General features: G+C 48.5%; 1 protein-coding gene across 5 annotated transcripts in view; it reads left to right on the plus strand.

The window, feature by feature from the left end:
* LOC147022718 (calpain-9-like) overlaps positions 1–26,801 on the plus strand; it is a 151,090-nt gene that overhangs the window by 98,021 nt on the left and 26,268 nt on the right. For all 5 annotated transcript variants that reach the window (XR_015059881.1, XR_015059882.1, XM_085887520.1 and 2 more), the window contains exons 10-12: positions 4,375–4,535; positions 4,953–5,161; positions 6,056–6,092. Coding sequence is in view for 3 of the 5 variants with exons in the window: in XM_085887520.1 (XP_085743646.1) it covers positions 4,375–4,535; positions 4,953–5,161; positions 6,056–6,092 (407 nt within the window). In the remaining 2 variants the exon portion in view is untranslated. The remainder of the gene's footprint in view (positions 1–4,374; positions 4,536–4,952; positions 5,162–6,055; positions 6,093–26,801) is intronic.

Raw genomic sequence — 26,801 nt, forward strand, 5'->3', positions numbered from 1 at the left:
AATTACATCGGACCAGTGGTTGTCGAGAAACAGCAGTCACAGACACACACACACACACACACACACACACACACACACACACACACACACACACACACACACACACACACACACACACACAGATTGCTGGAATTATAGATAGATGAGGCAAAAGCAAGTTGTTTTTTTTTCAGGATAATTACTTCGCCATAAGCTTCAGTGTACCATGGGTGGGAGGAAGGGTATGACAACTGAAGACGAGAGAGGATAAATCTGTGCGTGAGAGAGAGCAAGTTTCTTTGAAATAATTCCCAGGATGAGTTGATGTTGGAGAAAGTAGTGATGGGAGACCAGTCTCGATGTTTGATGGCTGCTTGGAGACCCTGCCACTCAGCCTGGGTGAAATGCCAGACTTGATGGTGCTGTGGTGGTTCTCTAATAACAGCCAGAGAGATGTTCACTTTGACAAGCACGTGGTCAGAAGATCTTCTCTTCAGGTTTGCTCCTGCGGCTTTTAAGTTAACCCATGCCATGGTTAAGGTCATATTGCTTGCCATTTTTCAAGATCTACTTCAGGAGAAACAAGTCTCTAAATGGTTATATTGACCAGAGTTCAGCTTCCACTTGAGATTTGGTGAAGTGATTCATTCATTGCTGGATCGAGATTTGAAGTTTTCACTCAATAATTGGATATTGCGTTGGTCAAGATTTATGATTGAGATGGAACATGACATTTTCATCTTATATAACTATAATAAAAAGCAAAATTGGATGGACGTGTGGAGATGTGACTATATTGGGCTATAGAGGCTGGGAGGGTGGGGGAGGAAGTGTGGAGGGAGAGGGTGGATGTTTTGCCAGTTAAAGACAGGCCAATAACCTTGTGGAAGAATTGGAGTTTTCCCTTATTCTCCCAATGGGTCTAGGACGATTACTCTTATAACTTTGTCTTCTATTTTCAGGTGGGACATTCAACTCATGGTGGAGAAAGATCTGACGTGAAATGGTAATATTGTTGTGGACTTGGGGTCGGGGGGCAAAGACCAACAGGGGTGAACTACCTCGGGTTCCCACCAGACTTTCTGGAATCGCAGGTCATCGCACATGAATAACTTTTTGGCGCGGCGGGTCGCTAATTGAACGTGCACGCCAATAACTCGACCATGTGACTTAGGGTCCTTTTTCTAATGAATACCGTTTACCTAAAGGTCACATGATCTAATTAACGGGGGACACGCCTTCAGTACGCACTTGCTCAAACCGGATCACCTTACCACATCAGATGCAGCTAAGTGGGACTGTCAAGCACGTACCGGCTAGGAAACAGATTGTTGGGGAATAACGTCCCGGCTAAACGAGGGAGCGAGCCGTCCTGGACCAATGGAAGAAAACACAAAAACGAGCTGGGAACATTTCTAAACAAAGTATTTATTTTCAATCAAGCGAGGAAAAGTATGTGGTACATTGAATGGGGTTTTATTTTATGTGCAGCAGGGGATAGCAAGAGATTTGTGGGGTGTGACAAAAGACAAGCCATCTTACAAAAGCAGACACAAAGCAGACTTATCCCGTTATGTCTTATACAATCTTAATTTATGCTAAGACAGGCACACACACACACACACACACACACACACACACACACACACGGAAGATTAGATAGCCAGAGAGCACGAAAGCAGGTGAAGCTGAATAAACTCTCAATCCCTGACACGGTTGGCAAACCAACTCAACCCAGAACACTTAGGGAGAGGAAGGTGGGAGGAATACTGGTTGTGTCTAAGGTGTGGGAGTGGGAGGTGTAGTGCAATGTGGGTGCGGGGCGGGGTGGTGTCGTGCCAGAGGAAAATGAGATTGTGAGTCAGTAATGATATCCAAAGAAGATTGGATGGATGGGTAGATATATATATATATATATCTATATATATATATATATCTATATCTATATATATAGAGAGAGAGAGAGAGAGAGAGAGAGAGAGAGAGAGAGAGAGAGAGAGAGAGAGAGAGAGAGAGAGAGAGAGAGAGAGAGAGAGAGAGAGAGAGAGAGAGAGAGAGAGAGAGAGAGAGGAGAAGAAAAGATAGATGGGGAGAAAGATCTCCAACCTAGCTGTGTAAATGTCTGTATGTGTTGCGTGTACCTCCATGGGATGCTCCTCCTGAGCATTCATACCTCATGATATGGCATGTTATCTCCTGCTTAATTACTTTGCTGGGGCTTGTGGCAACGTGCACTCCACACTGGTCAGTCCGGCTGCACGGGGGTGGCGGAACGTCGACAGCATGGCAGAGAGTCTCAGCAGTCACCCCAGATCAGGCTCGAAAAAGAAGAAGAAACGTGTTCTGGCAATTGCACACCATTAGTGAGACAGGGAGCGAAGCAAAGAGGTGAGACTCCAACGGCCCCATGCTACTCTTTTATAAGCCCCAGGCAAAGGGTGGGGCAATGACCAGAAAGCGACACGCTGTGGCCCGAATGCTGCTCCTCTATTGGGCCACAGCGGCCCTAGCCATGCACTGCCAGGCTCCATGACCGGAAACTGTCTCAGTTGCCTACCAACTTCGGCACGGCTCGAATCTCCTGACTTAACATCGGGCATGCTCCCAGAGCCTGCACCCCGGCCCTGAACGTGCTCCGAGTGCAGCCTGAATGTCAGATGGCAGCGGGCTTTCCCTGCCACCCACGGGCCCCCTCATGAGCCAAAATGCACACCCGGGCCCTGAACTAAACTCCCGGATCAACCTTCTTGTGATTTCTAATGAAGATTATTAGATTCTAATGAATCTAATAATCTTGTGCATTCTAATGAAGAAATCCTCGTTGCCCCGGGTCTTGCCATGGTCTGGTGACTGGATGAGGGTTGCGTCAATTCTGGATGCTCACCCGGGATGTCTCTGGTGAAATGCAGTCGAGCTATTAACGTCTGTTGCATGTTCGAGCATCGTGCGGTGCCGAGGACAATCCGAGTCATGTGGTGCTCCTCAAAATAGAGTGGTGAATTGTCACGATGCAGAGGTACGATCGGGTGTGGGAATATTTTTCCCATGTGCGGGAGGCGTTTGTGGTAAAAGTGGTGAGATTTGGTGAGCGAGGTGCAAAGTAAGGTGAGGTGCCGGCTGGGAATTGGCGCGCAGATTTGAAAGATATAATGGCGCGCGATGCGTAGGTGGTATAGTGTATAGTGGAGTGGTGTGGTGTGATCCGAGCCATGGGAGGAATCGTGGTGTACTTATCAATTGCCTATTGAATGGCGTGTGTACTTGCATGCTTGTTGTGCACTATGGCTAAAAGGACAGGGTTGGAGTAGGAATCAGAATATGAATCAGAGGCAGTTTCAAGACCCAACTACAAGACCCATGCAACGCACTTCGTCCCATTGACCTACAAGACATGAGGGGAGGATTAACTGCATGAAGACTAATTAAATAACTGCCTGGGGATCATTGTATATTGGGTGCCATTGCCTTAGACTCTTAGAGGCAGCGGTTTTGCAGAACTGCAACAATATAAAAGATGTGGGGAAAGTTCATGCACCATTTTGTCACCCTATTATAGACCTTACAGCCCCTTTCTTTATGGGCATCTGAAGTAAATCATCTTTGTCGACATTCCTATAAACAGTGAGGAACTTTAGCAGAAAATATAATATGTTCGATGATGGATGTCAATGTGTTAAAGGATGTTCAAGCATACCATGAGGAACGGATTCAGAAATGTTTCATTGTGAATGTTGAACAGTTTGAGCATCTGCCGTAGTTTACTCTTTATTCTTTCTGGTGTTCTACCCGAAGGCAGGTTCACGGACACCTGAGCAGCCCCATGGCAAGACCTATACTGGGTGGTTTGCCTTTTCTTTCGCAGTACTAGTCAGGGAGTACATTTGTAATTTGTTCAGCATGTCACTGATAACTCACATACTCTTTGCAAAGGGCACTGTGGGATATTTAACGTAGACCAACTAATGCTGGTAGACGGGATGCACGTTTACCATATATCCGAGAGACAGCACCCACACATTGATGTCTCATCCTCCGGGATGACAGTTTAGAGCTGGCTGAGGGTTCAAACCCAGGCGAGACAGCTCAAAGTTGGGTGTGCATACCTACGGGCTAAGCTGCATACCTTCCAGCCCTGGTTTACTGCTTAAAGGTGAAATACAAACAAGAAATGTTAAATGGCTATGGCTCTTCACTTGTACCACACCCTGCACAAGGGTTTGTCAAAATGTTTGTGAATTAAGAGAAGTGTGAACATACAATCAGGGTAGTTGTTTAAATGGCTAAAATTGTGAAAATAACAATGTTTGTATAACGTTTTCATAACGTCACTTACTTCTATCTGTATGAAATCATCCTGTGCATTCTAATGAAGAAATGTCCTGTGCTTTCTCATAGACACCTTCTGGACAAATCCTCAGTTTTGGCTGCGACTTGAGGAGGAGGACGATGATCCTGAGAATGGTGAAAGTTCCTGCACATTCCTCGTCGCCCTTATGCAGAAACACATGCGTCAGCAGAAACGTAGCCTCTTGACCATTGGCTACACCATCTACGAGGCAAGTGGATTGTTTGAAGGAAGCCATATTAACTAAATACAAAAGTAGTTGGGTTGAAATTGATTGTGTTGTGGAGAGATTTCATAATAATAGGGTTCTGCTCTCAATGGTGAAGAATCACTAAAAAAACATTTTTTTTAAATCTCGTATCCAGATTTGGATCTTCAACGAAATTGAATTGATTTGTCCTTGTCACACACTCAACCTGTCCACCAAGTTTTAAACTAATGCTTCCATAACTGTTTCAGATATCCTGTGCACAAACAGACAAACAAATGGACAGACAAACAGGGGTGAAAACAATACCTCAACCACCAAAGTTGGACGGAGGTTATCATGGAAATGTTCTCGACTGTTATTCATGGTCTAACTTCCATGATGTGAATAGATCCCGTGATCGACTTTGTGTTTGTCCAGGTGCCAAGAAACATGCAACAGCTGTCTCGTGAGTTCTTTCTGAGACAACCGTTATGTGTACGCAACCGCAGCTACATCAATCTGCGTGAGGTATCGGACCACTTTCAACTTCCTCCTGGGAACTACGTCATCGTGCCTTCGACGTACGAGCCCCATCAGGAGGCCGACTTCCTCGTGCGTGTCTTCTGTGAGAAGAGGAACAAGTCAAAGTAAAGGCCAGCATGGATAATTTACAAGCTTTACGAGGGATGGAAATACAGGGAGATCCATCTGTGCAGGTTGTTGGCGGGCGGGTTAAAATTGTAAATTTGAGATGGCACTCTTTGGTCACTTTGCTTATATGAGTACATGACACCTTTGGTTTCTTAGCTGGGAATCTGGTTAACATCATGACTGAGGTGCGATGTTCTTGGCTTTTACACAAGATTTGACCTCATAAATGATGCTTTTAAGGCATTGATGGATAGGTGGACCCTCAACATCAACTTGCGTGCAACGTAATCACTCACACTGCATGCTACTCGAAAACATGCATTGTCTTTTTGGCTTTCCTTCAAATAATGTATTAAATGAAAAATCAATTGCTTTGAAGAGCTTCAATATTCGAGCATTCAATATTGGGTACGGCCTGCACTGCTTTTAGCATTTAAAAGGAAACAGATTGTGAGCTCTCGAGGAGTCTCACTGTTTATCCACTGGTAGTTTTAAGATCTGATGCACTCATAAACTACCAATCAAATGCACACTTAAGGTCATATGCCTGTACAAAAAATAGAACTCCACATTTTTATGGGAAATGGAAGAAATTTTGGGATAACTACGATGACACCATGTCCTGGAAATTTCGGTGAAGGTAATAAGAAATAGGTAATCGGGACCTTAATTGCAATCCAAAAAGAAAAAAAAACTATCGGTCTTCAAACTGTTCACTTCCCCCATCATTCGACCAAGTATTCTTGCTAAGGTTGATGAGGTTGCATCAAAATCTCGATGAATTGGCCTGTGAGATGGAAGTGCCAGAGATTGAATCTGGATTATAGATCCGAACAAAGGAAAGAAACACGAGTGCAGTGATTTAACTGCTGCTACTGTTTGTTCTGCAGAGAAGCAGAAGACAAAATAGGTGCAGACTTTGATGGGGTAAGTTTGAGTAATCCTCAAATATGTTTTAGTTTCCAGATTAAATGTCGAGATATTTTCAACGTTGGTATGTTGAAATGTGAGTCATGGAAACAGGCATTGATGGTAACTCAAGTCGGCAACTTGGACTCGAGTCACACATTTTGTGACTTGAGACTTGAGCTTGAGACCTGAGCTTGTTAACTTGTTGACAATGACAATGACGATGAATCAATGAATACAATATCAAAAGAAATACAGTGCAGTGTATTTCAGTGATGTGTTTGTGATTAATTTTCATTCAATGTCTGCTAAGATGTGATTATTATGTTTATAACCAAAGGCCGCCAAAGTCGCATGCCAAAGGGAGCACGAACTCGGTAAAAAGATCGCGTCGAGCTTCAAAAAGGTATTAGTTCAGTGGCTTTGGTGAAGCCGATCTGCTTCTCTTGGGTGTGGATCCCAGGGGAATCGCAACGTCCTCCTGAAGGGGAATTTGGCGGTGGGGGCTCCCGCTCGGGATGGGGGAAACTTTTACCCTATGCTTATCAACCAGCTCCACCCTCGGCTCGCTTCCTTCATTCCTACTACCTTCCCACAGAACCGCCATTTTGTGCACGTCCGCCATTTCCCGCACGCATTTAATGTCATCACAAAATATATATGTATATATATATATATATATATATATATATATATATATATATATATATATATATATATATATATATATATATATATATATATATATATATCTTTCCCTTAAATTTCCAAGTGTTCTTTTCTCCCGACACCAATTATCGTGATCAACAATTTCATGTCCCCTGTGAAATGTTGATCAGTGTTTGAATCCTGCTCTTCTGAGGGAGTCATTGGGGTTCATATCCTACTCCTGACACCAAAATTTCATGGTGGGGGGGGTCTGGTGGTTAGGTTAATCCCCCTGACCCAATTGTGGTGGATGGGTGGTTAACAGTGACCAAAGCGGTTTTCCGTGGGGGCGAACACATGATCCTTGGAGATTATGGTGCGTGTGGGAGGGGAAGAGCGGCAAAGACGGACCAGATGAATGCACAGCACAAGGGGGTTTATCTCAAACCCACAATAGATACACAGACACCAGCAACTTAATATAAACATGGGGATTTAAGGAAAATAGATCAAATATTTACAAGGGTAATAATTCTTAATGTAATCATAAAATGTGAGGTCAATTAAAGCCTAAAGTCGAGGCGCCTCTACACACGGACTTTAAAACAGACAAGGGGAAAATGAAATAAAAGAAAATCCTCCCTTTATCTGGCACTTAGCTTTGTCCAGAGATGGTCGCTGTTGAACTTTGGGGTCGAGTCGCTTCGTCCTGCGTGGGAAGATGTGCCCAAAATGGCGCCGAGCCGCTTTCTGGGTGTGAAACGTATGTGAGGTAATTCGTGAGGCAGTATTCAATGCCAGGGCTCACCAAATGCCATGCGGCTTCTTCTCATAAACAAATATCTGAATGTTCCTCTCTTAAATGAGATCTGCTCACAACAATCGCCCACCTTTCTCCTTGACCACACAAAAGGATAACGATGAGTTCACTGAGAGGTGCACTCTCTTCCTCTTTCTCATAATCGTACAACTTTGCGACTCAGCCAAACAGGAATTGCTCGCATCTTGCCCAGAAAGCTGCACATTCACCAGCAAGAGCCCGAGAACCACGCAGTCATTTTGTCATGCTGAGTGGAGAGCAAAGACGAGATCCTCCGTCACAGCCACGTTCCTCTCACAACTGTCTGCTCTTTTAACCTCACTTTCCTTCTACCCACTCTCTGACGGGGTGTTACCTGCTGTTACTTGACAGGGTGTTAAAGTCGCGAAGGCGGGGCTTCTTGTGTGCTTGGAAGTGCAGCATGGTTGTAATTGTTTTAAGGACATGATCCCCCTTTATCACCAGTCTTGAAATACAAAAACATAGGGAAAAGGTCACAGGGGGTAATTACATACTGGGGGAAATTGGCCTTAATCCCTGTCGAATTAACACAGCACCACCCCCATGTGGTGACACCTCACACTTAAGCTCACAGTTTCCCTAATTAATTTACATTGAGATGCCTCCAACACATCCACGGACCAAGAAACTCCATGCATTCCTAATTTTCCAATGAAATTCCTCCATCTACCCCCACAACTGTATATATGTATAAATGTATATATATATATATATATATATATATATATATATATATATATATATATATATATATATATATATATTGTTGTGGTTGAGGAAATTCGCAAACGACCATTCAGGTCCCGTAGGTGAGATATCTCTGTAAGTACATGTGTAGTGTTACGTTTGAGGGGGGGGGGGGTATGCATTCAAAGGGTAATTAGGATGTTTAATTAGGTATGCCATGCTGTTCGAGTGTACCAGGATCTCGATGTAATAAGTAGCAATTCAGTGGTGATAAGTTGTCTAGTAAATGTCCATTTCTTCAAGGGGGAAATGATAATTGTCACGTAATTAGATAGGGACACGGGATAGGGTAAGTGTGTCTGCGTAAACCCCTTTTAGTAGTCCCTGGAGGCTGGCCGTGACGTCACAGGACAGTGCTGCGGATGGCTCTGCCCCGTGATCACGATTGGCGGAAGGTGACGGCGCAGGGCCAATAAAACGGCTCGATTGGAAGTGACGAGGATGGGAGGATAAAAAGGTTCTGTTCGGGGTCGAAAAGGAAGAGGAAGAAGATCGGTACCGAAAGACTGTTCTGGTGGAGGTTGTTGTGCTGGGAGCGTGCTTGTTGTTGCGCTGATTCGGCCCTGGTTTCATCATGTCTTGTAACCTTGCTGAGCCTCGGGCCTCACCTTGGTTGACTCTGGAGTTCTGCTGGCTCGGAGTACAGGGTCGAACGGCGGGCAGACCTGCCTCCCTCTCCTGCTCGCAATTTGGCGCCAGAACTGGTTCCCTGGCGGCTGTGAGCGGACTTGGGCCAAGACCAGGAGGTCGACAGCACCATGGTTTCTCCTGCCCCCCTGACGAGAGCAAGGCCAGCTCGTCCGACGCCAATCCAGGGACTGTTGCGTCCACACCACGGTCCAGCCTGACCACCAGGAATAGCTACTGTGTGTGTGTGTGTGTGTGTGTGTGTGTGTGTGTGTGTGTGTGTGTGTGTGTGTGTGTGTGTGTGTGTGTGTGTGTGTGTGTGTACCTGGCGCCTTAGAGGGTTTGAGATTTGTATATTCATTGGAATTGTCTGTGTTTTCCCCACGCCCGATCCCACACCATTCCGTCGAATCGCCCCGGATCCCTCTTCTTGCCGAGTCTTGTTATTTCTGGTTAGAGGAATAAACGTTATCAACTCAGTGAAAAGCGACTCGTGCCACCTTCCACGTCCCGTTTGCGGTAGAGCGATTAGAACCGCCATCTTTGGGTTATAAATAAATAAACCGCCTCCATCGTTTCGGCTCATTCTACGTTGGCGGGACTGTTCAAGTCCCGTGGACATCACATTGGTGTCAGGAGTGGGATGTTCGAACCCCTCTAAATTATATTCGGTATCGGGAGAATATACCAGTACTGAAATCTCGCCACGAATTGGAATATAAAATTACTACAGAAAAGCGCGGGAAAATCTTGGCGGGATTTTTCAAATTAAATTTCATTGGCGGCAAACGGGACTTCTGCACCATGGCGGATGTGCAGATGTTTGAGGAGGAAGGCCACGTGTCTGGCAGCGAGTCGGGGGAAGAAGGGAGAGATGGGGGTAGGATTGGAACCCCCCCATTCCAAGCGTGGACCGTGCTTCATCGCCCGTAACGGGGCCGGCAGCGCCGGAAACTGGCGCGATGACGATCCAGACAATGTTGGAACGTTAAATAGGAGACATGACGGCACAAATGGAAAATCATTTCGTGACACAGAGGGCAGAAATGACGGCACAGAGGGCAGAAATGACGGCACAAATGGAAAATCAATTCGTGACAAAGAGGGCAGACATGACGGCACAGAGGGCAGAAATGATGGCAGAAATGGCAAATCAATTCGTGACACAGAGGGCAGAAATGACAGATCAATTGAGGGTAATGGGGGAACAGTTGGGTGCACGGATTGATTTAATGAGGGATGAATTGGGGGAAAAGATGGAGAAAATGAAAACTGAGATGCAGGAGTGTGTGGATGTTAAATTGGGGGAAATACAAAGTAAATTCGAGGATAGATTGGAGGAAACAAAGGTAGAAATTACATTGGAGAGGGAAAATATACGTAAAAAATTGGTAGATAAAATTGATGCAACGAACATTCGGGTTGATAAAGTGGATGAAAGCCTTGAACATCATCGTGCCTGTGTGGATGCTCGTATGCAGCTGCAAGTAGAAGAGTGGGGAGAGCTGAGGAAGCAAGGGATGAATTTGGCGGAGGAGGTAAAAGGATTGGAGGCTCGTTTGGACGAACAAGATAAAATTATGAGCCAAGATGAAGTCTTGCATAAAGGCCTGGTAGAGCCGTCTTTTGTAAGTAGAGTGTCCGGGTTGGTTGAGGAGCAGCTACAAACTCGCGACGGAGCCTTGGAGGAGGTTGTGCGGGCCCAGAAGATCCTGCGGGAAGAGGTGAATCGGTCCATTCAACGTTTGGAACAGGAGGCAAAATTGACCCATGAGACCCTCACCACAAAACAACTTTGGCCACAGTGGGCTCCGAAATTGGATACGCAGCCACAAGGGTGTTTTATCCCTGGGCTGGATTCGGACAAGGGAGAAACTGAGAAGCGGGCCACCGTAAAAGTGATCCCCCTGGTAAATTTTGACGGGTCAGGGAGCCTTGAAGCTTTTCTGATGCAATTTGAGTGTATTTCCCGACTAAACGGGTGGAATGAGCGGGAACGTACAGGGAATTTGGTGGCAACGTTGCAGGGACCAGCCGCAGATGTGTTAAACTTGATCGCGGAGGGATGTTGACCAGCTCCCACATTTGCGAGGCGTTGAGCCGTCGGTTTGGGTTTGCGGCGAACTGTGATCTGGTGCGGGCCCAGCTCCAGCACCGCAGATTAAAGCTGGGTGAGACAGTGCAGGAGCTGGCACAGGACATTTACCAATCAGTCAGGATCGCGTATCGGGACCTTACAGTGGAGGCGTGGGACAGACTGGCACTAGAGAAATTTTTAGCTGCTCTTCCTGACCCTGAGGTCCGAGCGCTAGTGGAGCTACAGGATCCACCCACCGTGCACCGAGCAGCCGGAGTGCGCGGCCAGGCTGGCCTCGTGGAGTCGGCCGGGTCGGGTGCCCGAGAGGCCATCGGTGACGATCCGACAGGCGGAGATTCAGGATCAGGGAGGGGGGCTGGGAGAAATTGGCATTACCCAGATGTTTCAGAGGATGAATCCTCCTGCTGAACCGCCAGGTCTATCCGGGATTCCCTTTCATAGGTCGGGTCCGGAAATCACTGTCGGGAGTCGGGGAGACTAGATCGGGCTGAGCATATAGGGCCATGCTGGGCTGGTGAGATTGTGGCGAAGTGCCCTCCTTTGGTGAAAAAAGTGAATTGTGGAAAAATTGGCATGGGTTTGTAAGTGCTGCTGGGTTTTAGAGTGACAATAGGGACAATGGGTAATTGGTAACAAAGCGGGCACGAGTGGCTGTCTAATGGCTGGTGCGTGGATCGGGTGAGGAGAAGTGCTGTGTGAGTTGCTTCAAGTTAAGAAGTGAAATGTATGGTGCACACATTGATTTTTAATGGACATGGTGTGGTAACAGGGAAGGTCATGGTCGGTGAAGTGTTAGAAATGCAGGTGTCACATGTAAGGCCGATGGGGTGGGGGAGTCATGTGGGTTTTGTGGGTGGGGATGATGTGCTTGTCCACAGGGATTGCTGAAGCTCACGGTGAGCGGGAATTGCGATCCCCTTCAAGAAGATTCACCACTGGTGGCTAATGGTGACAGTGTCTGGAGGCAACTTGGAGAGGGTCTGGTTGGGCGACCAAGGCGGGTAGGACCTTGGTGACACAGGAAGGCCAGAGGACCTTGGTGACACAGGAAGGTCCTTGGTAGGACCTTGGTGACACAGGAAGGCCATGCCTTTGCCTCATGGAAAGCAAACCCAACTGAGGGCAATCTCAGTTCTTTCCACAAAGCTCGGAACAAGTGTGTAGCTACCCTCAGGAGAGCCAGAAAACAACATCTTTCTCATCTCAAGTCTGAACTCTCAAACCTCTCTCCCTCCTCAAAATCCTGGTGGCATTTAATCAAATCTGTTTCTGGTGTATGTTCCCCCTCCATCCCCTCCCTTACCTCAAATGGCCGCACTGCTGATTCCACACGTGATAAAGCTGAATGTCTAAACTCGGTGTTTGCAGCTAAATCTTGTGTCCCAAACCCATCACTATCTCTACCCACTTTACCCAGTCGCACCCAACTGTCCCTGGACTCTGTATCCTTTTCTCCTGACAAGGTGGAGAGCTTGCTTTCAAACCTCGAGTCAGATTCTGCAACCGGTCCAGACGGCATCAGCCCACGTGTCCTCAAAGCCTGCTCTTCTGCTCTTGCTCACCCTCTCTCTGTTCTATTCACCCTCTCATTTTCCCAAGGTCATCTGCCATCTGCTTGGAAATCTGCTAACATCACTGCCCTGCATAAAAAAGGTGCAAAAACAGATCCCTGTAACTATAGACCAATCAGCCTTCTCCCAATCATCAGCAAGGTTATGGAATCCATCATCGCTTCAGACATGAAATCCTTCCTCTTCTCCAATGGCTTGATTTCCAATCATCAATTTGGTTTCAGACCAGGTCACTCTACCCTAGATATGCTGCTACTGCTCTCCCATCAATGGATGGAGGTCCTCAATGCCAGACAGGAAATCCGAGCCGTATCCCTGGACATATCACGTGCTTTTGACACAGTCTGGCACCCTGCCCTACTCACCAAACTCTCTTCCCATGGTATTCAAGGCCATCTCCACTCATGGCTCGCAGACTTCCTCTCCTGTCGCAGTCAACGTGTGGCCCTAAATGGAGTTCTTTCATCCCCTCTTCCTGTGCAGGCTGGAGTTCCTCAAGGTAGCGTTCTGGGCCCTGTTCTTTTTCTGGTTTTCATCAATGATCTCTCGGACTCTCTGGAAAATCCTCTATTTCTCTTTGCCGATGACTCAACCCTCTGCCGTACCATCTGTCATCCCTCAGACCGGCAAGCAGCAGCTTCTTCGCTCACTGCAGATCTGGATAAAATCACAAACTGGTCCAACACGTGGAACATGTCTTTCAATCCAGACAAATCTCACACTCTCACTATGTCTCTTCGAAAGGACCGTTTACAAAACCCCCCATCCACTTTCTCAACAATCCTCTGGAAGAAGTCTTTTCTTTCAAGCTTCTGGGTCTCACTATCTGCCATGACCTTTCCTGGGAAAGTCACATTTCCAACCTTGCCTCAAAAGCCAGTCGCCGACTGGGAATCCTCCGTCGTGCAAAGTCCTTCCTCGGCCCTCTTGAGCTCCTGACCACTTACAAAGCTTTTGTCCGTAGCCTGATGGAGTACTGCTCTCCCCTCTGGGCTGGTGCTCCTGCCTCCCACCTTTCTCGACTTCACGCTGTCGAAACCAGGGCTTTTAAGATCATTGGCATCTCCCGCAATGAAGCTGAGTCTTTGGGCCTCTCACTCAATCACCGCAGGTTGGTCGGTGGTCTTTCTGTCTTCTACCGACTCCTCTCCAGCCTTGCCCCCCTGCTCTCTCTGCGATTTGTCCCAACCACATTTCCACAGGGCGCTCAAGGTCCGCCAACAACCCCCTTCTGGTAAAACTACCAAAATCACGAATCACTGCTCATCTTCACTCTTTCATTCCTCTTTTTTCCCGCCTTTGGAATAAACTTCCTCACTCTATTCTTTCCCATTCTTCCCTTCAGGCTTTCAAAACAGCTGTTCACCACCACCTCTTATCTTCCCCCATCCAAATCCTCGATCTTTTCTACCCCCGATAATCCACCCAAGCCCACTTCCTTCAATTCTCCTGCTTTCCTTCCTGAAAGTCCCTTTAATGTCCATCTTCCCCTCGCCATGTTCCCCGTCCCATCCCCATCCCTCTCCCTTCCACAGTTCACCTGTGTCTGTTCCCCAATGTTTTGTCCCTTCCACTCCCGCCCCTCTTGTCTCATGCCTCCTTGCTGTGAGTTGTGTGTTAGCTCTCATACGAGCCTCGACCAAGGTATAAAAAAAAAAAAAAAAAAAAAAAAAAAAAAAAAGAGGAGCCAGTGAGACCCCTTCCAGTGTGTTGTACGGGATGAGAGCTGATGGCAACCAGGGGGGTGGGAATCAAAGGGAGCGGGGCGGAGAAACGTCTGGGTTGGACTAAAGCTTACCTGTGGGCATGTTTGCACCTGAGATGCCCCCATTATCTTGTGGTAACCCACCCCACGGCCATGACGGGATTCAGCCTGCATCATTAAAATGGGGACCATGACCTAGAAATGTGATGATGACCATGGTGTGAGTGTTGTGAAGATGTGTGAGTCCCACTCGATCCCGCACAACTTGACATGTGCAGCAAGGGCATGATGTCCGCATAATTTTGGGGCAAGCAAATTTGAAAATTGGCTCCCCAGGTAACGCTGCGTCTATTAGCATCCACTGGGGGAGGTGGTCAAGTGTAGGCCTAAATATCCTGTGAATAGTGTCGTTAAGGCTTAGAGTAGGAATGTAAAGTATAAGTGTTGTGTTTTTGTGGAACCTTTTGTTTCCCCTCCCCAGATCACTGGAAGAGTGTTGGGCAAAAGCGATGATCCAGAGGATGGAGTGCAACTTCGCTCAGTGCTCTCATGTGATAAAATAAAAAAATAATAAATAAATGAATGATTGTTTAGGCGAGGATAAGGCCATAAGGGGGTAGTACATTAAGCAGGAGAGGTAAGTTAGCTGCGACTCACTGCCCATTGCCCCTCCTACTTTATTTCGTTAGGTTAATTAGGTTTGAGTCAGTAAGTGTTAAGGCTGGTACGGTAGTGCCTGTGATATACCTTGCAGGAGCTGCGGTACCAGAGGAGGGGGCAGTGTTATGTTTGAGGGGGGGGTATGCATTCAAAGGGTAATTAGGATGTTTAATTAGGTATGCCATGCTGTTCGAGTGTACCAGGATCTCGATGTAATAAGTAGCAATTCAGTGGTGATAAGTTGTCTAGTAAATGTCCATTTCTTCAAGGGGGAAATGATAATTGTCACGTAATTAGATAGGGACACGGGATAGGGTAAGTGTGTCTGCGTAAACCCCTTTTAGTAGTCCCTGGAGGCTGGCCGTGATGTCACAGGACAGTGCTACGGATGGCTCCGCCCCGTGATCATGATTGGCGGAAGGCGACGGCGCAGGGCCAATAAAACGGCTCGATTGGAAGTGACGAGGACGGGAGGATAAAAAGGTTCTGTTCGGGGTCGAAAAGGAAGAGGAAGAAGATCGGTACCGAAAGACTGTTCTGGTGGAGGTTGTTGTGCTGGGAGCGTGCTTGTTGTTGCGCTGATTCGGCCCTGGTTTCATCGTGTCTTGTAACCTTGCTGAGCCTCGGGCCTCACCTTGGTTGGCTCTGGGGTTCTGCTGGCTCCGAGTACGGGGTCGAACGGCGGGCGGACCTGCCTCCCTCTCCTGCTCGCAATTTGGCGCCAGAACTGGTTCCCTGGTGGCTGTGAGCGGACTTGGGCCAAGACCAGGAGGCCGACAGCACCACGGTTTCTCCTGCCCCCCCTGACGAGAGCAAGGCCAGCTCGTCCGACGCCAATCCAGGGACTGTTGCGTCCACACCACGGTCCAGCCTGACCACCAGGAATAGCTACGTTGTGTGTGTGTGTGTGTGTGTGTGTGTGTGTGTGTGTGTGTGTGTGTGTGTGTGTGTGTGTGTGTGTGTGTGTGTGTGTGTGTGTGTGTGTGTGTGTGTGTGTGTACCTGGCGCCTTAGAGGGTTTGAGATTTCTATATTCATTGGAATTGTCTGTGTTTTCCCCACGCCCGATCCCACACCATTCCGTCGAATCGCCCCGGATCCCTCTTCTTGCCGAGTCTTGGTATTTCTGGTTAGAGGAATAAACGTTATCAACTCAGTGAAAAGCGACTCGTGCCACCTTCCTCGTCCCATTTGCGGTAGAGCGATTAGAACCGCCATCTTTGGGTTATAAATAAATAAACCACCTCCATCGTTTCGGCTCATTCTACGTTGGCGGGACTATTCAAGTCCCGTAGACGTCACAGTAGTTAGCCCCAAACCCGTTGTTTAGAGGGAATAAATGTCATTCATTTGGGCTGCGACCCTTTAAGATCGCCGTTTTTCTGTTCTATCTTTATTTTGAACCAACCACGTCTCAACCGCCATAACCATCAAACCACCGACCACAACTCCGCTTCACAACAACAACTACGCCAACAGCCACGGCCTTTACCTTCACAACTCGCTCTCGCAACCATCGCATCACCGCCATTCCAAGCGTCGCCATGGCCATCACCGCCGCAATAAACCCTCCACCACCTTCACCTCTCCTCCTTATGCGGCCATTCCCGCGCCGCTTGTGAACGCCGAGCGTCAGGCTGTCCTGGCCTCGTGCGGGACGTGCGCTTAGCCGCGGGTACAAAAAGCGGCCTTATCGAGGGGAAGTCGGATCAGGAATGAATCACGCCCACTTCCGATCCCTCCAATCATTAAGCGCGGGGCGATTTGGCCCCGCCTCCAGGCTTGGCGGAGAAGAATCGATATATGCAAATTCACGGATCAGGAATGATTCACGCCCACTTTTCCTCCGTCCAATGGGCGAGCGTGGCTCCGCCCCCGAGCCCATCCTGATCCCAAAATCTGCATATGGGTTCTCCTGTCGCACTATAAAGCACCGAGCGCGGGGAAAATTCAGTCAGAGTAGAGAGTTTCTGTTTCTGTTTCGGGCTCGGGCGAGTTGTGGCGGCGGCGAAGTGTGGCAGCAGCAGTCAAGACAGGTCTGGAGGAGAGTCGGTCTGTCGGGGAGCTGCAGAGAGGAGAAGCCGGGAACGCGGTCGAGGGCGCAGTGGAGTCGCTCGTCGTGGGACCCAAGCAAGCCAGCTATCCTCTTTCCCCAGAGCATCAACAACCCCCCCCTGTTTCTCCTCGCGCTGAGATAGTGCGAAAAGGGGGCCCCGTTCCCACCCCATTCCAAGCAGTGCCAACGAAACCCGCGGAGGAGCGCGGAGTCGGGGCACCGCCGCCATTTTGCGGCTCATCTCAAGACGGGTAGGCTCCACGCGGTCTCGGCCCTGTGGTGTCGTGGTAGTGGTGCTCCAAGGCAGACACGAGCGGGGGAACAGTTCAACCCTGCTTTATTGCACGAGCGAGAGCGTGAGCGTACGTTGCCCGTAACTCCCCTTTATTACGTACTCGATGCACTCTACAAGCCACACGACTTACAGGCTCCCAGGCCACAACGGCTACAGCAACCACTACGACGCCTCAGGCGGCGCGCACCCCTATATCCCGTGCACGCACGTGACCATGCCGACCACTCCTCCACCACGCTCCCCCACATCATGCCCTGCCCCCGCAGGCCCGCTACACCACACTCCTCCCTCCTAAAACCATGATTATTAAATGACCATCATCATAATAAGCATAATCAGCACAGAATACCATGATATAAAAGCAGAGAAGGCACAAAAACGATAATAACTCCAAAAAGAAAAATCATAGGTCATCACCCCATATAATGTGTCGACGCGAGTGAGTGAAGCTGCAATGGTCAGGCTCCGAAGACTGAGTTGCACAACGAACCCACAAAAACCCTGACCGCGTTGCAGATATCAAGAAGCAAGGCAAGAAGCACAGCATCACTACGCAGCAAAAGCGCCCCCAGGCGGCTCATGCTTACACGCCCTCCGGCGAGGTCGTGGCGACCTCCCGAGCAAACCTCCCCCGGCACCATCAAACGCCCCCTCGGCCGACAAGGTGGCACATCTCACCCAGCCAGACCAGAAGCAGATAACCATTCCGAGGCCGGAAGCTCGCTGTCTGGAAGCCATGGTGCCAATGCCAAACCCGACTGACCTTGGGTGGGGACGCTGAACAGCGCCGTCGGCTGTGTGTACCAACCACCTCATAACAACCCACGCATTACAATCAGCTGAGATTCCACCGTATGCCCAAACGGCCTCGGGCGAGAACAGAGAGTTGCGCCCCAGGCGCCAGGCACGTCTGACCTTGCCGAAACCAGAGGTGGGGGTAACGCTGAACAGCGAACCAGCCCCGGCTCTGAGTCGATCTCTGAGACCCACACGGCAATTAGACGGTAGCAATTCCATACAAACCACACATCAAACCTGGGATCTCTGTACCCAGGCTGCAAGACTCGACCCGGGGCGTTAAAGTGTACGCCATGTACCGAACACCGTACCGGCAGTAGGTCTCGACCCGGGATGCAAGGGTCGCTTCGTACACCGCCATCCATGACCGTTATGATGGCCGATGACCCTCGGCACACACACCGTAGACGTCCCCGAGTGCTCAGACCGCCATCCGATTGACTGCATTGCAACGCTCGGCCACGACCCGCGCCGAAGACCATGCGCGCGGCCGTGCGCACCTGGAACATCGCGCTGACCTCCGGATCATCTGCTGCGCACCGACCATCGAGACCCCGGACATTCCTCAGAGCTTGCGCGACGTCCAACGCCGCGTCCGAGCTGAACTGCGTGTCCTCGTTCTTTAGCCGTGACCTCGCAGAAACCATTCCCGAGATTTGCCAAGCCTCAATTAAACGAACTCCGAGCGCGGCCGTTGTCCACTCAATGTGACCATGGAAATAGCAGCCCAACTGTTCAGAAAACAATTCAAAGTCATCTCCCACGAAGACGGGCACGCGTCTGTGCGCCGTGCCCCGACCTTCTGCCATGCCTGAGACGGCCGTGCTGATGAGACACCTGGCCCCGGAGCCTATGCGTGCGGCGCGCGCGAACCTGCGATGCGCTCTTCGCGATGCGCTCCTCCGGGACCTCGAACCGCGCGGGGTGTGCTGAGTTACTCGCTGCCGATCCGAACTCAACCACCCTGCACACGCCGATCCAAACAGCCTCGTCGCCAAACTGTCTGACGCCGCGTCCGATTGACTGCATTGCAACGCTCGGCCACGACCCGCGCCGAAGACCGAAGACCCGTGCACGCACGTGATCACGCTGACCACTCCTCCACCACGCTCCCCCACATCATGCCCTGCCCCCGCAGGCCCGCTACACCACAGGCCCCAAGCCCGTCTGCCCCCTTTTCGTAGAGGGTGGCCCCTTTTCTTTTGCTTTTGAGTATATGTGTTGTCGGCGCCGTCTGTAAAATAAAACTGTGTAAGTGTTGCCGTGTGCTCGCGTAGTCGGTAGTAGATCTGCATTGTGTTTCTTTTGTTGCAATTGCTTTTGGTGCATAATTGTTGTATTTCTTTTACATTTGCTTTTGGTGCATAATTGTTGTAATTGTATATGTGTGCTTTCCGTTTTCCGCGGAATAAATGTGCCTCATGTTGAACTGTTTTTCCCGTTTCGCTTCGTCTTTTCTTTAATTGAATCTCCATCTTACGTCACGTAAAGGGTTGGTCGTGGGCTAAATACGCCCAATAATTAATCGGAACCGTCGAGGTTGACGATAACACCGCTCGGTTTTCCCGATAGTACGGAACGGGTCGCTTAAAGTGGCCCGTGTCCGAAGTCGACCTGCGGCGAGGTGTGATCGCCCGGTCTACCCTCCGTGTGGGTACTTAGGTAGGTCGAATTTGGCGAACAACCCTATCCCACGCGGGGGGCCGATTGGCACGATCGTGGTGAGGCCGAAAGGCCCACCCGTGACTAGTTCCCGGCGGTAGTCCGAGAGGGTCACAACGGAATTGTCCGTCCGGTGGGCGACGTGCCGCGATTCGAGTTACGTGGCCGCTCGCACGCCGGCAGGCGCGAATTCGCAACACTGGTGTCAGGAGTGGGATACAAAACCATCCCCCTCCTTGCGGCACTGGTGTCGGAGAGCGGGAAAACGGGCTCTCCTGTCTCCAGCTAAATTCACGGGAATCGGTCCAGGGGTGAGAGGAGCGACCCCCGATTCCCTCCAAATTACGAGCGATTTAAATTAACCCTTTACGAGAAATAAGATGGCGTCTCAAGACGAGCGGGAGCCGGGGGTATTAGGTATGTGTCGTCATGTAGGATCCATGGCCCAGGTCGGTTCTTTTTATAATTATAACCCCACCACTAACTGTGGTCAGTGGGAGCGGCTTGAGCACGAACTTTGCCGGCAAACGGAGTCGCACAATGGCAGCACGATCGTACCTCAGCGCAGCACGGAGCGGGCTGATATTAATGGCACAGCACGAGGCGTGAGCTCCCAGTTACCGGTTCAAGGCACGTGGTCACAGCATGTGCCATGGCAGGCGTGGCAGGATGACTATGTGAGCATTGGCAGGCTTCAGGCACAATTGTGGGATGTCTTGGAAAAGGTGAAGCGTTATGAAGAATATATTGAGGAGGTGCAAAGTGGAGTGGACGAGTCACAACGGCACGCAGACGAGCTTCAGAAAAATTATGTGTACGGGGGGACACAGCGATTGGACGATTTACTGGAACGAATTTGGTGGCAAAAACATGACTTGGCCAATACAGTCGACAAACTATGTGGGAAAAAGAATTTGGTAGTGTTTTATACCCGTCAGTTGGAATATGCGAAGAGCAAACTGAACAAAAGAATAGAGGAACAGCAGATTGGTATCTCCCAGGAAAGGAAACAATGGGAGGAAGAATGGAAAACCGAGCTTGAAAAGAAACAAAAGGAGCACGACTTGGAAGTAAAACAATTAATGGAAAAATTATTGGAGGAAGCAAGGCGGTTCAAAGAACTGGAGGGGAGAGTGAGGGAAATACAGTTGGGAGAGAAAAAATGTGAACACGATGGGGAGTTAGAACAATTTAAGGAAGAGGTAAGAACAGGCAATCAGGAAAGAGAAAGCCTAGAATGGAAGATAAAAAAGAGGAGAGAGCCAGCTGGAGGAAAGGACAGAGGAATTGCTGGAAAAGTCAGAACAGTTCAAAGAACTGCAGGGAGAATTGAGGGAGGAAGGAGAAAGGAAAACAAAGCTCGAAAAGGAAAAACGCAAACAAGATGGGGAATTGGAACTACTGAAGCGAGAGGTAAGGGCAAGCCAGTTTAAAAGAGAAATCCTGGAAGGGGAGATAAGAATGGGAAAGGAATGGCAGAAAAAACTAAATGAATACAGTAAAAAAAGGGACGAATTGAGGAGGGAAGCGGTAGAAAGAAGAGATGAAATGAGTGAAGAAGCACGCAAATTGAGAAAGGAATTGGAAAAGAAAGCTTCTGAGTTACAGAAACACCAAAACAAAGAGAGGGAATTACAAAACGAGTTGAGGATGGTGAGAGAAGAAAGAACGACAACAGAGAATGAAACGTTAAGGAACCACACTGAGCAGATTGAACAATTAGAAGCCAAATCAAAGTCGGAGTGTGCGGAGATGAGAAAGGAATTGGAAAAGAAAGTTTCTGAGTTACAGAAACACCAAAACAAAGAGAGGGAATTACAAAATGAGTTGAGGATGGTGAGAGAAGAAAGAACGACAATAGAAAATGAAACGTTAAGAAACCACACTGTACAGATCGAACAGCTGGAAGCGAAGGCCACATTAAAGAATGAGATGCAAGAAAGAGTAATGATGGAAGAACGAATCAGACAGGAGAAGGAAGTCAGCCAACTGAAAGAAATAACGAGATTGCAGAACGAGGAACAAGAGAGACAGTGGAATAGGAAATACAAAGAACAAGGAATGAGACAGGAGAAAGAAATCCGTCAATTAAAGTAAACAATGAGATTGCAGAACGAGGAACAAGAGAGACAGTAGAATAAAAAATTGAAAGAGTATGAATTTGAAACTGAACCACAAAAGGAAAAAAATAGGTTGGAATACGAGGAGAAGTTGAAGGAGCAAGGAATGAAGCAGGAAGGAGAAATCAGGAGATTGAAGGACACAAGGAGATTGGAGAGGGAAGAACGAGAGGAACAATGGAATAGAAAACAAAAAGAACATGAATCTGAGGTTGACCAATTGAAAGAAAAGCTGTGGCTGGAGAACGAGGAGATAGACAAAGAACAGCGAATGAAACACAAAATGGAGATGAACCAAATGAAGAAAACCATGAAACTGGATAAGGAAAGACAGGAGAGGAAACAAGGAAGAGTAATGAGACAGCAGCGAATGAAACACAAAATGGAGATGGACCAAATGAAGAAAACCATGAAACTGGATAAGGAAAGACAGGAGAGGAAACAAGGAAGAGTAATGAGACAGCAGCGAATGAAACACAAAAAGGAGATGAACCAAATGAAGAAAACCATGAAACTGGATAAGGAAAGACAGGAGAGGAAACAAGGAAGAGTAATGAGACAGCAGCAAATGAAACACAAAAAGGAGATTAACCAAATGAAGCAAACCATGAAACTGGAGAAGGAAGGACAGGAGAGGAAACAAGGAAGTGTAATGAGACAGCAGCAAATGAAACACAAAAAGGAGATTAACCAAATGAAGCAAACGATGAAACTGGAGAAGGAAGGACAGGAGAGGAAACGAGGAAGAGTAATGAGACAGCAGCAAATGAAACACAAAAAGGAGATTAACCAAATGAAGCAAACCACGAAACTGGATAAGGAAAGACAGGAGAAAATAATTCGGGGGACGTATTGGGCGAGAAGCGTGACGGTGACCGAGAGGGAAAAACTAATTGGGGTGACGGAGACGTGCACGAGGGAGATAAGAGACGAGGTGAAAGGAATTGCGAGGGAGAGAAAAGAACAATTAAGACGGAAAGCAAGGATGAGGTACGCGGAGATCGTGAAAGAGCAAGGAGTGAAACAGAGGGAACGACGGGAGCGACTTTAGGAGAAAGCAAGGTTGACTTACATAAAGATAAGGGAAAGACGCCAGAAAGAAGCAGAGACGAATAGACACGAGGGGACAACAGAAACTAATAAATGTACAGAGATATGGGAGATGGAAACGATAGAGGGAAGACTACACGATGAAGATGGGGTTAGAGACGAACACACACACGGAGGTAGTGGAGGATAATGGGGGTGAGCTGGTGGACTGGTTAGAGACCCGGTGCGAGCAGCGAGATAGCCTCCTCCAGGAACGAGGGGAGGGAGTATGCCCCCTTGAGGCGAATCACGACCAGGTGGGTCCGGTCGTGCTTTGCGAGGTCGAGAGGAGGAGTGCTGTGAATGGGTGCACGCCGAGCTTGGGGGGTATAGAGGCCCCGGAGACCCTTGTGGGGAGATGAATCCCCAGTGTGGTTGTCCCGGTGTGTGTGGTGCAAGGTGTGAGTGTGTCCCCGTATGTGGAAGCGACCCTGTGTGTGAGTGGTGTGGTGGCGAGTGTGCCAAAGGGCGTGCTTCCCAGCATGCCGTGTGTGGATGAGGCACCGCGTGTGAGTGTCGCCGTGTGTGTGAGTGAAACGGCCAGTATGAGTGAGGCACCGCGAGCGAGTGCCCCCGCGTGTGTGAGTGGTATGGTTTGTGTGAGGGAAATGGCACGAGTGAGTGGAAGGCCGCGAGTAATTGGAGCCACGTGTGCGAGGGAGGTGGCATGCGTGAGTGAACGGCCGAGTGCTAGGGAGATCGTGTGTGTGAGAGAGCGGTATGTGAGGGAGATGTCGGTCGGCATGCGGGAGCACGCAGCCGCGTCTCCCGGTGTGAATGTAATGGAATGGAGTGTTAGCGTCGTAACACGCAGGTGTGCGTGGGTGGAATGGCGACGGAGACTGCGACAGAGGGACAAAAGCCGGGTAGCGGCTGTAGCTATTGTGAGAACCGCGCCGGGTTCACCCAGCAGCGTGCGTGAGGTCCGTGCTGTGCAACGCACGAGGCCCCCACGTGCTCGCTTGCGGGAGTGAAGTCCCGGTCCGGAAACGCACGCGGTCGATTTGCCGATCCCGCGGACGGACAAAGTTTAGGCAGGTAAACGGATTTGGACCGGACGGGTTCTCCACGCAGGCGTGTGTGTTCAGCTCCAACTGGCAAAGCACATGTGTTCACGTGGGGAACCCCTCGAGACGTGGGGCTTGTGTGTTTTTTATGCGCACGGTGACGTCATGGCTGCACGTGGGGTTGGAATCCGGCAGGAGGGGTATCCCTGCCGGATGGTACCGTCCAAGGAGGGACGAGGTACACGTGCAGCTGCATGACGTCACGGGCAGGTGCAAAGTGTGCGAGCTGTGAGTTGCCGCGCTGGTGCTGCGCATGTGGGAAAAGGAAAAGCAAGCCTCACTTTCGGGTGCACAGAATTCCCGGGCAAGGGGTGGAAGACCCCCTTACCTGGGCACAGGATGACACTAGTTAGGGAGAAGGGTTAGCTTAGCTCGACCGGCTCCATGGGGCAGGGGTAAGTCCTCATGGGGCCCGTGGAATGGATTAGTTAGAGGGGTTTTAGTTGAGATTTAGGTTGGGAAAATGATTTTTAATGAAATTATTTTGGAGGACAGTGACAGACAGTGAATGTGTAGAGAGGACGTAGCTTAGCTGCGTAGTGTTAAATGGAACGTGCTATAGTTTAAGGGATGACGTGGGAGCACGAGTTAGTTAGGGGAAGTAGATAGAAGGATGGCAGAATTCAGCGGTGAGTGTGTTGAAGAGTTGTGGGTTGTGAGGTGAGAACGTGTGCTTGGTGAGTGAGTGAGGCCAGCGGGTCTGTGTGAATGGAGCGAAGGTGTAATGCATGGTGCGATGAGTGATTGAGTATATGTATATATATATATATATATATATATATATATATATATATATATATATATATATATATATATATATATATATATATATATATATATATTGAGTCAAAAGTAGCGCCCGATTTCTGTTTTTTCGTCTGTCAGATTCTTTCTGGGAACTCATGTTGTTAATAATTGTCTTGCAGATTATTAATTTTCGTAATTTATTTATTTTTGATTTTGGTGCTCAGATGAGGCATGTTTTAAGCTTTATGGCACAATTAACAGACACAATTGTTTCTGCAGGGCTGAGAATAACCCAAGAGTGACAGTTGAGAAGGAGGTAAATTTACCTGCAGTGACAGTTTGTGCAGCCATATCTCCAGAAGGGATAATTGGACCCTTATTCTTTGAGGGATCTGTCACTGCAGAAATTTACCTGGATATGCTGCAAACCTTCTTTTGGCCCAGGGTACAAGATCAGGACTGTTATTTCCAGCATGATGGAGCTCCACCTCATTATGGACGTTTTGTTAGTCAGTGGCTTGATGAAAACTTTCCCAGAAAGTGGATCGGCCGCCGCGGTCCGATCGAGTGGCCAGCACGCTCCCCAGATCTTACACCTCCAGATTTCTTTGGGGGCTCATAAAACACCTTGTTTATCGTGAAAAGCCTCGTACCATTCAGGAATCGAAGGCTCAAATCACTGCAAAGTTTGAGGAAATTAATATCGAACTCTGCGGACGTTTGTGCCGCTCTGTTCCTGCTCGGCTGCAATTGTGCATCAGTCACGAGGGAGGGTACTTTGAAAATTGCAAGTAAAACAGCTTGGTACAGTTCCATTATAATTTTTTCTTGAATAAATGGTGAGATGAACATGTCATTCATTTATTTCTACCTTCTTGTACACTGTAATACAAATGGCAAACAAACAATCAACTGACAGAAATCGGGCACTACTTCTGACTCACCCTGCATATATATATATATATATATATATATATATATAAACAGTGGGGAGAACAAGTATTTGATACACTGCCGATTTTGCAGGTTTTCCCACTTACAAAGCACGAAGAGGTCTGTAATTTTTTATCATTGGTACACTTCAACTGTGAAAGACGGAATCTAAAACAAAAATCCTGAAAATCACATTGCATGATTTTAAAATAATTCATTTGCATTTTATTGCATGAAATAAGAATTTGATACATCAGAAAAACAGAACTTAATATTTGGTACAGAAACCTTTGTTTGCAATTCCAGAGATCAGACGTTTCCTATAGTTCTTAACCAGGTTTGCACAAACTGCAGCAGGGATTTTGGCCCACTCCTCCATACAAATCTTCTCCAGATCCTTCAGGTTTCGGGGCTGTCGCTGGGCAACACAGACTTTCAGCTCCCTCCAAAGATTTTCTATTGGGTTCAGGTCTGGAGACTGGCTCGGCCACTCTCGGACCTTGAGATGCTTCTTACGGAGCTACTCCTTCGTTGCCCTGGCTGTGTGTTTCGGGTTGCTGTCATGTTGGAAGACCCAGCCACGCCCCATCTTCAATGCTCTTGTTGAGGGAAGGAGGTTGTTGGCCAAGATCTCGCGATACATGGCCCCATCCATCCTCCCCTCAATACGGTGCAGTCATCCTGTCCCCTTTGCAGAAAAGCATCCCCAAATAATGATGTTTCCACCTCCAAGCTTCACGGTTGGGATGGTGTTCTTGGGTTGTACTCATCCTTCTTCATCCTCCAAACACGGTGAGTGGAGTTTAAACCAAAAAGCTCTATTTTGGTCTCATCAGACCACATGACCTTCTCCCATTCCTCCTCTGGATCATGCAGATGGTCATTGGCAAACTTCAGACGGGCCTGGACATGTGCTGGCTTGAGCAGAGGGACCTTGCGTGCGCTGCAGGATTTTAATCCATGACGGCGTAGTGTGTTACTTATGGATTTCTTTGATACTGTGGTCCCAGCTCTCTTCAGGTCATTGACCAGGTCCTGCCATGTAGTTCTGGGCTGATCCCTCA

Source organism: Eptatretus burgeri, chromosome 7 (genome assembly GCF_056783735.1).
Source record: "Eptatretus burgeri isolate ZD-2024b chromosome 7, Ebu_testis_v1, whole genome shotgun sequence".
In the NCBI taxonomy this organism is placed as follows: Eukaryota; Metazoa; Chordata; class Myxini; order Myxiniformes; family Myxinidae; genus Eptatretus; species Eptatretus burgeri.